The 10,605-nt window shown below is 37.3% G+C and overlaps 2 protein-coding genes across 2 annotated transcripts in view; both read left to right on the forward strand.

Annotated features, from left to right (window-relative positions):
* LOC122792382 (E3 ubiquitin-protein ligase TRIM39-like) overlaps positions 1-2,322 on the forward strand; it is a 59,782-nt gene extending 57,460 nt beyond the window's left edge. Inside the window, exon 3 of the mRNA XM_044060169.1 lies at positions 2,173-2,322. Within this exon, the coding sequence (XP_043916104.1) occupies positions 2,173-2,322 (150 nt within the window). The remainder of the gene's footprint in view (positions 1-2,172) is intronic.
* A 121-nt stretch (positions 2,323-2,443) lies between these two features.
* Positions 2,444-10,605, forward strand: part of LOC122790011 (son of sevenless homolog 1-like) — a gene marked incomplete at its 5' end in the record, with an annotated part of 1,046,520 nt that continues 1,038,358 nt past the window's right edge. Inside the window, 2 exon segments of the mRNA XM_044057549.1 lie at positions 2,444-2,554; positions 2,651-2,749. Of these exon segments, the coding sequence (XP_043913484.1) occupies positions 2,444-2,554; positions 2,651-2,749 (210 nt within the window).

Here is a 10,605-nt window from a genome sequence, read left to right on the forward strand (position 1 = left end):
ATATTGCTTTTACCCTTAAATTATACATGACTAACTCTTTCATGTAATAGTCTTATCAGTATATGAATAATCCTTGCAAACACCTGAATCACACGGTCAGTATTATATCATTGAATGACATTTCATTGGAAATGCCGTTTGTTTAACTCCTATGTAGTGGGGGGCTGTGCCCACCCCCAACTAATTATATATACTGAGTCTGAAATCGCACTACAATTGGGAAAGGGCAAATTTCCTGATCCCTACCATAATGCAGTGTCAGAACAGTTCGATGAATGGCATTTGCAGTGAAATGCAATTTGCTGATGTGATCATTCGATGTAATAATAGGGACCCGAATCATAGGCTGTTGTGAACAGTACAATTAAGTTTTGCTTGACATTGTAAAGATGTATGGGAAAGGACAGGTAAGTGAACGACTTGAGATGGATATTGGAGTGTTAGGATGAAAGATTAGTGGGTTAAACATGCTGTCAACATTTAGACAGACCTGGCATTGTAAGTTCTTAAGTTTGATATTTCTAGCAGCCCAGAAAGTTAAGTGCATGAATGTGGAAAGCAAAGCTTAAACTAGTTGTAAATTAAGTACTGAATAGTTTACAGGAAATGGGAGTCTAAAATGAGATAAACAGTAAAGTCATGGACTGAGACTAAATCGTGAAAAATGTATTATTGTATCTTTTGGGAAGTCATTTATCCCAAGGAACTATCACGCTGACAATACACCCGTCAGAGCTGACCCAGTTGTTTGAGGTTTGGGAACTTGTGTGGACATTGACCTGACTTTTGACCAACATTTGTCTTATTGTTGTAGGAAAGCCCTTCTATATTGCACAGCTTATAAATAAAGTGATTGTGTCTAGATCTGTGGATGTCATTGTCCAGATTTACTCAGCCCAAATTAGGCCAATCATTGAATATAATGCCCCCTTTGACATGTATCTGTCCAGACACATGCACTAACTAGAACAGTCTCTGAGATAACTTACTAAAAGGATACAAGACCTAAACTACATGTCCTACATGGACTGACTCAAAGCCCTGTCTCTCTACTTGTTATTCTAGAAACTGCTAAAAAATGACCTGTGTCTGGCATGCAAGGCATCCTCTGACCCATTACTGATGGATTTACTGCACATCAGCAAGTCAAATGGCATCATACATACTCTGTCTAGGGATCTAAACCCTCTTCTGCAACATCAACAGAATGGTTTGGAGAGGGTTAGGTTTATCTCACAGAAATACCACTGTCATGGAACAAACACCCCATCCACAAAAAATAAAGTTCATCCCTGTTTGTATTCAAGCGCGCATCTTAGATCATTGATTGGGAAATGGATGTAAGTTGCCCTTTGTAGTACTAATGAACAGAGACTGCTTGTAAATGCTTTATCCCATGCTTGGGTGCCCTCGTATTATCAGTGGTATGATCCCAGTTATTCTCATTAGAGGTAATATGTAATTATTACCTGTAGGATAGGTAAGGCCAACAATCAATTGTCATTAATTTAGTTGCAGTACATATAGTACCTTGGTTTTCCTCCAAATTTGGTGAAAAAGACAACTTTGTTAAACACCTTTCTGGTGTGAAGAGGGTAGTTAAAGCTTTCTTATGCACCTCAGTGCTAGATCATAATAACTGCCAGTGCTGGCCACCACAGAAAAGGTAAAACAACTTTAAAATCTGTAGTACACCCTACTGTCGTACAGAAACAGAATTGTGAATGAGAGAGGTGTTGTAACTTTTAAAGGTACTCATTCATCAGAGGGACACCTGCTTCTGTTTTCAATGTAGTAAAGCAGTTCAGAATCCATTTTTTTTCTGTAGCTAGTAACACATAAGAGCAGCTTAAGTCCCATGTAGTACAAAGAAATGAGCAGGTTTCTCAAATGAATGCCAGTGTTTACCCCTTGATCTTTGCTTCATTTTCGGTTGATTTTTTTTACATCTGTGTCTCATACACATTATAATACACATATATTGATTGGAAACCTTGTCATAATCCTTGATAGTGGAAAATGTACTGCACCTTCCAGGTTTAATTGTGTTAGTAATGTAGTGGATTCAGGTTGTTTTTGTAATAGTGTATGGTCTTTTAACAAAGATAAAAACTAAGCAACATGTTTTAAACTTTGCAAGTAACACTTTCAACATTTTTGTGTATTTTATAGACATTCTCTTCTAAGAATGTGTGGTTTACAAAAGAAAAAGCAAATGTGGAGTGTATTTTACCAAAAGTTATTGAAAGTCTGCAGTTTTATATTTTCCAAATTGGTATTCTATTAATATGTTTTGAAAGACCTGAAGCAGTTCAGATTTAATTGGCGACGCTGCTGTACATTTGAAGTAACCATGTCAACCAGTTGCAGTAAAATGAGTAGTGTGGTTTAGTCAAACTTTTTTTTTTAAATCTCTTGCTGACGAGCTTCTGTTTACATTTAGGAACTAGCCTTCGATCCCTATGAAACATATGCACAAGAAGTTTTACGACCAGGGTTTCATGAACATTTTCTCTCTCAGGTCTCTAAGCCTGGTGCTGCATTTTATTTGCAGGTAATAATCTTCTTTAACCATTTTCTGCTGAGAAGTTGTTGATGTCCTCTCATTCACATGCCTTTTAATAATATACTAACACAGCCACATTTCTAGTCCATAGGTGAAGGCATCAAAGAAGCTGTTCACTATGTCCTTCCTAGACTACTTTTGTCTCCTGTTTACCACTGTCTTCACCACTTCGATCTATTAAAGGTAAGATCCTGTTTAACTTTCCAGTGATTGGAACACACATTTTAAGTCTATGACTGCTATTCCTCTTGGATGTTACTGATGTTCTCCAGAAGCATTTTCTTGTCAGCATTGTTTGATTTTCAAATAAGAAATATTAAAGGTAAACAACTGCACAAAAAGTCCATATTTAGGATAGGTGTCTTTGGGTTAGTTCTGCTGTTTATGCTACAACATTCTGTCCGAGTAACTTAAATGCTGTCTTGGAATGTAGTAGAAGGAGGTAGCATTGGCCTTGTTGAACACCTGTTTGTTTTGTGTGCCCTTTGCCCATTCAGTGTTGTACAACACAACCTGGATCTTCTAGCCAACCTCCCATTGCATGTTCTTGGTTATACATTGTCAGCTGTGATATTTGTTGAAGAAGTGGTGTAATTTTGGTTTATCTTATTATGTTGCTTGGAATGCTCAGGTTAAATGCTAATCTCTCGCTTTGCTCTGCATTTCAGGACCGTGCAAGTTCCTTCTTGGAGACTGATTTATATAGCAGCATTTTAATGTGCTGGCACTTAGGTTTTATTTAGGACTGGTCAGCTACTTTTGTGAGCTTGCATTAACTAAGTAGCTGTTTTATTTTCTTCTGGGGGGTGGGTTGCCTAATTTGTTGCAACTTCACTGCTACTTATGCCCAGTAAAATTCATTCTTAATATTGAAGTATTGATGGACTAATGAAAGAATTTGCTTTTGAGTATAACCCAGAGTTTGATTAGCAACTCAACTGCTGGTGGAGATGGTGAGGGAAAGAAACAGTAGTGATGAAGCAGTGTCTGCTGACATCATTCAGAGTGAAGGAGGATGTGATGTATATGCTAGAATCTCTGGTTGAGCCCATATATGACCCAGAGATACTGGTTGTAAAAGAGACTTGGCCTTCTGAAGGGTTACATTACTCAGGAAAGTAGACATTTCCCAGCTAAGGTCTAGTGCATGCAGAATTCTAGAGCTTAAGTTCACGAAGTACAGTAGGAAAGTAGGACTTGAGAGAGAGAAAAAGAAAAAAAAATATTCTGTTAGCAGGATGGTGGCACCACTAAACTCGTACTTTAAGGAAAAAATAATTGGCCATAGGGCTTTTGCTTCCAAGGGAATGAAAGGGCCAGTAGGTAGGGCAAGGAAAAGCTTTGGTGGTAACCATGCAATGGGAAAAATAAAAGCTTTTATATTCTTTTTTTCTGTGGAAGGTTGAGGACTTTAGAATATGGGAATCATTTTTTTTTTTTTATATGGGCTGTTTGGTTAAATTTGTTCTTGTCTACCAACGTAATAGCTCAGAGAGATAGTCCTGACTCCTGGCTGTGACCCAGCTGTTGTGAGGAGGAGAAGGAAAGACAAGGTTCTACATGTTTTCCTTCTGCATGGGGGAGTGTGTGTGGATGACATTAATGGACAGTTCTTTGCAAGCCCTGATGTAAACTAGGGATGAACCTTAGTTATGACTGTGAGGCAGAGAAGAGTATGCAGGAAGGATGTGTATGTCCTTGGCCGGAGGGAGGCATTCTATTGTTGGCCATGCCCCACTGCATTTCAGTCATAGAAATAAACATCAGCACATAGAAGATGGGGTAGGGCTATAAATCTGTTGGCAGTAGCATCCTGTCTTCCCTATTAAATATAATGAATATCAGGCTCACCTGCATAGCTCTCATGAGGAAGCAGCATCATGACAGTATGGAGGGGCTGCTGACCCCAGCCAGGATTAGCACATTTCCTAATAACCATGCACAAACCTTAGAGAGATACGGTAGGTCATGTTAAGAAAGAGATTAAGGAAGCCATGCTGCAGCAGAGTAAACTGAAGAGCCTTAATAGTTTGGCTACGTACTAAAGGCATCTTCTGGCAAAGTTGTTATATTGTGCAGTCCACCCACTTGGATCCCATTTCTTTTGTCATTTGTGAACCAAATCCATTTTATTGGACCTTGCTGGAGTGATCATCCATTGTCTACATCGGTTTAATTCAGTCAAGGGCTGTAAAGTAACTGTCATTTGCATTTTTGATTTATCCATGTTTCTCTGACTGAGAAGTAGTTAGTAGGGATGGTTGGCTGCTAGACTTATGATTTTTACCTTGGAATCCCTGGAGGTTGTATATTTTAGAGAAGGTCTTAATTTGTATTTTAAAATATGCTATTGAGTACGTTTTTGAGCATTACTGAATTTTGTGAAAGCTGTATATTTCCCCCCTAGGTGCTTTTTACCACAGTGCCTTCTCCTGTGGGATTTCAGCTCATTCATTCCCCATCCCAGGTTTCCTGTGTGCAGAAGTGAGAGCCATAAAAAGAGGTCATCATTCAGGTAGCTGTAATGGTGCTTTGTGCCTCTGCTTTTTCTCTAAAACTGTGCTTTCTTGCTATGGAGATGAGTACCCGTCACCATGACTGGGTGACTTTGTCTGGCCCCTTAGAATAGGGCCCTATAATAGTCTTATCCTTTTTAGTCTTGACAGTGGCTAGAGCACCCTGTCCCATAATCTAGAAGAGTCTGGCTTATCTCTTAATTATCTTAATATGATAGGCTGCCCCCATTGGAATAAAATATGGTTATATTCCCGCTTCTTGGATGATATTTTTATTTTATGGAAAGGAAACAGTGGCTGAAATTGAGGAATTTATGTTTTATTTAAAGAATTCAACATATTTTTAAAATTTACTTACAATTTTCATGAGGATAGGATTAATTACTTGGATACACTTAATATACATGACACAAATGGTTTTAGATCTAGAGTATTCAGGAAAGATACTTTTTGTAACTCTTATTTACACTTTAACAGTAACCACCCTTTGGTTCAAAAGAAGAGCATCATTAAGGGACAGGCAATAAGAGTTGCTCGGATGACCTCACATCATGAGGATGTCAATGAGGAGCTGGATAAAATTGCACTTATGTTTTATGAAAGGGGGTATCCTGTACCCCTGGTAGATGGGATAATCTATGATGTGTATTGTAAGTTGGGTACGTGGTACCAGCCCCTGTTGGGAGTAGGTTTAACTAAAGAAGTAAATTTGGAAGCTAATAAGAGTTGCAATAAAGCCTGTATTCTGGAACATAATCATCTTACTGGTAGAATTCAGGAAGCTTTAAAACATAATTGGAATATTTTTAAAATCAATAAAGAAGTGGCTGAAAACTTGGGAAGGCGACCTATTTTCGTCACTAAAACCGCACCAAACTTTAAGAGATTATTTGAACAAAAAATTGAAATGGAGGATAACATGATTCAAGGCACTAGAGCCTGTGGAAGATGTGGGCAATGTTGATTTATTATGAAAGAAAGGGTAGTGAAATTGGGTAACTGTGGACAAAATAGTGTTTTTGAAGAGAGGGAATTGCAGTACTAATAGAGTGGTTTGCCTAGTATTATGTGGGACATTTCCCCATTTTTATGTGGGCAAAACTGAGTGTGCATTTAAAACTAGAATGTTTGAGCACACCAATGACATATAAAAAATAAAAAGATGACCAATGCTTTGTATAAGCATTCCCTTTCTTGTCCCACATTTATAACATTTTCTTTTGGAATACTGGATAAGGTGAATTTAAATCCCAGAGGGGGGGGGGACTGGAAAAATCTGTTGAAGAAAGAAACTGGCAGTTGAAATTAGCAGCTATGCTTCCACCGGGGCTCAGTCAAACAGTTTCCATCACACCCATGTTAGTAGAAAGGGCTAATAATATAACTTAAATTCGTTTAGGTCAATAAATATATTTTTATGATGTTTTTAAATGTATTGTATTTATAAATATAAAGGTAGGGAATATATACATTGATTTTTCTATTTTGTTTGGGTTGTTTTCAAAGCATTTTATGATATGTTATTAAATATATGTTTTTTTAAATGTTAATGAGAACATTCACCAAATGGAATTTGATTGGTGACACAATCAATGATTTAATTTGAAAGTTTGTATATAAAATGGTAGAAGAAATGGCATTAATTGTATTCTGAAGAAGTCTCCTGAGAGAGATGAAAGTGCTAAATACGTTTGTTTTATTTGTCTTTATATGGTATTAAATTTATTTGGATATGTATCTGACTGCTTCCTTACATTTTTTATTAGTTTTTATTTTATTTGTTGGTTTCACTACTTGAAGACAAAGATTGGTTTAATATTCTGCAGAACACCATTTGGAGAGCTTCCGTAATAAGTCATTATTCTTGTCTATGGAAGTCTTTCACATGTCTCTTTGCTTTTCTACACACACACACACACACACACACACACACACACACACACACACACACGCGTTTTGCTGCCAGTCATATTTGGTAACACAAAAGGCTGTTTCTGCAAATTCTGCTTGAGAGTAAGGCTGATACTGATCTTAGCAGATAAAGTTGTCAGCAACAGCTGGGAACCTCTGCAGTACACACATTTACTAAGTCGTGTGTGAATTAAGTGGTGTGTCTGCCTTGGAGTAGATGGGTTACGGCCATTTGGGAAACTAGAGTCCATAGAATTGACTAGATTAATAAAACTGTTTGTCCTGGACTTTGGCTATACTAACTTGGTTAGAACTTGCTATGAAGTTCTAGTACCACATATTTTCCAGGTTGTGATATCTTTTGAGTCTTTTTTCTTCTTTTTTGTTTGCACCTCAATCTCAAGAAGCTATCCTTAGATTCTCCTAAGATAAGAGAAATAATCATACAGTCTCCCATTTTACAAGTTATTGGTAAAATAGCAGCAAAAGTTCATGTATAGCAGAAGTCATTTCTGAAACTTTGTAACCTTTACATTCCTTATCAAGCAGCTTTTGGGACATGTTATAATGTAAATACAGCTTTTTATAAGTGCCTTTTTTATAGAATGAAGCAAGCAAAGTTATTCCATCTTGGTCCTGCTTTAGCTCTCACAATATTTGTTACTGTGAACCTGTGGCAACCTTGTGGAGCCTTTGTGATCTCTGTAGAGTTTTGTCCAGTGTTCTTAAAGTGGTTAGCCTTTTTAATTTTGCGATGTTTTCAGCAGGGGGGATGTGACTTTCGTTATGTAGAGTTGTTAACTGTACTATAGACTTGTATAGCACTTGACTTAAGGATCATTGCTGTTTGCTCTGTATAAGTACTGCTTAAGCTGTTATTGTGAGATGTCTTCTGCAAGAGTGGTTGGAGATGTAAAAGCTCTGTTGACGATACCCAGCTGTATTTCAGTCTGAAACAACTGTTGTACTATTGTTGAAAAATGGTTTGAGTCTGTAGAAATTCATCAGAGAAATATTCAGATGGAGTAGTGGCTTATTCGCCAGTAAGGAACTATATGCCATATGTCTACAGTCACTAAAAAAGCGGGTAATGCATACTTGAGTGATTATATTTATATATATATATGGAGCCACTCCTAATTCCCGAAGTATGTTTTCAAGGTAATCAGATGCTTCAAGAGATTGCTGGAATATATGGAGCTGCAAACTCTGCATTTTCTCCAGGGAAATGTACCACATCTCAAGATCTAATTCCAGATCTGTGTTTTTCCTGGCACAATAACTTCTAAGTTTTTCTTATCCTTGAAACAGAATCTAGGCACCTCACCCAGCTATCCATCTAATGTTATCATCAGCTATCAGCATCTTCACTTTCAATTCCTCCTGATAACCTCACATACCTGTTGAACTTAATTACTGAACGTAAGCAAGCATCTTAGCTCCCCAGTTTCACTTTTTTTGCTGGTGTTCAGTTTATCTTCTTTGTCTCTTTCTCCCTCCAAAAATAAGGCTGACATCTCATCTTTCCTAGACACTTGCTATCCAGTTGCCATGTTATTGCCAGTTTAGCTTTGTTGGTGTAAGAAAAGCAGTCAGATTGCTTTGTGAGAACTGCCCACTAATCTGCAGACTGCCTGAATGAAGTATTCTGCTTTTCTGAATTTTATGATCACACTATATTTTATTCATTGTTTATTTGCTATATGTGGAGAAAATATTCTGTTTCTCTGAGAGGTGACATTGTTTTATTGCTGCATTTCATTTTTATAACCCAAGTGCATCCCCCCTCCCCAAGAGCAAAACACTGCTGACAGGTGAATATTGCTAACGTGAGATCAGATTTAACAACAGCTTAAACAGGTTCTAAAGGTTCATCAGTTTTCAAAGTTATATCGCATCTCTGTAAGGAGGACGCGTCACACAATTATGGAGTTTAAATAGCTCCAGTGGTGTTAATTCAGTTAGCAAAATTCTGATGTTTATTCATTCAGTTGGCCAAATTCTGATTTCCACATCACTTCAGGTTTAGCAGTAATTGCAGTCAATGAGACGCGTGCTTGGTAGGATGCCATAAAGGATATCCCGGTTAGTTCTTTTCCAAGGCTCATTGTTTTGATTGCTTTGTTAATATGAGGCTTCAGATTTTGCATTCTGCTTTTATTCTTTTATTCATCAAAATATTTTATCTTTTGCATTGTGTTTCACCAAACTTTAGCTTGTCTCAGTTTGGGCTGCCTTACAATATTCCAGGTGGGCTGACTAAATAGTCCTATGGTCTTCACCTCAGTTCAGTCCCCACCTTGACGAGGACTGGACGGATGTATATTCTTCCCTCATTAATTGTCCTCCCTTGCCTGGCTTTCCTGTCCACCTCCAATTGACTGCAACTGCCATTTTATGCTGTTGGAGAGGGTGAAGATCTTAAAAAAACATTTGGTGGAAAAAAAGCAAGAAGTGTCTTGACTCCATAGTGTGATTACCCTTGTGGCCCATTAGACCCGTAACTTGTTATTTCTCATAGATCTATGTCTACATTCTTCTGTCAAATTTACCTACTTGCATTCCTTGATTTTAGGGTGAGTAGGATAGGGCAGGAAGATGCATTGCTGTTTGTAACAAAATGGACGCACTTAGGCGTCAAGACCCTTTGATTAATCTTGGGACCCGCCTATTCCTTCCATGACTTAATTGACCTATTTAACTAATTTAGTCTTTCACCTGTGTCTGCAGTGCTGTCCCTGCCCTTCTGTATCCCTTCTGCCAAGGCTCCTGACCCCTTTCCTACATTGCCTCAAAGCCAGTCCTCTTCAGCTAAACATTGTCTGGCTGAGGCAAGCTAACCAAACTTGCTTGTCTGAGAGAGAACTCCAGTGACCTCCCTGCAGGCTAAAACAAAACAGACCAACATTGCTTGACAGATCAGTATTGCTAACAGTTGATCAAAATTGCTGACCGTCTTTAAAAAAAAGTTTGTAATGCGTCACCAGGTTTTTAGGTTGTATTGCATCATTTGACAGAAGACATCACACAATTGATTTTGTGACTACAGTCATGTTTTATTCCACCATTTAGCCAAATTCTGCACCACTTCATCACATGCCAATTTATCTATATAGAGACGTGTGTGTGTGTGTGTGTGTGTGTGTGTGTGTGTGTGTGTGTGTGTGTGTGTGTGTGTATATATATATATATATATAGATATATATGTGTATGTATATATATATATATATATATATATATATATATATATATATATATATATAAACCAAACAAATCCCAGAACTGGCTGAAGGTATAGTCCACAAATAAAATGAACAAAAACGATCAAATAACAGCCAAAAACTGCCAAATGTAAAGAGTCAAAAAATCCAGGTTTTAATCAATGTGAGCGCTTTCGGTTCACCGCTTCATCAGACATACATAAAAATGGCATCACTTCTTTCATTAAATAGTTCAAATATGCATATGTCATATCCTGTTAAAATTTGTCATATCCTGTTAAAATTTTAAAGATACAACACCACTAAAATATATATGTATAATATATATGACAAAAAATGTCAAATAAAAATAAAAATACTTATCAAACAATACATTGAATAAAAATTAAAA

The sequence above is a fragment of the Protopterus annectens genome, chromosome 1.part2 (assembly GCF_019279795.1).
Source record: "Protopterus annectens isolate FY-2018-M chromosome 1.part2, PAN1.0, whole genome shotgun sequence".
NCBI classification, from domain to species: Eukaryota; Metazoa; Chordata; order Ceratodontiformes; family Protopteridae; genus Protopterus; species Protopterus annectens.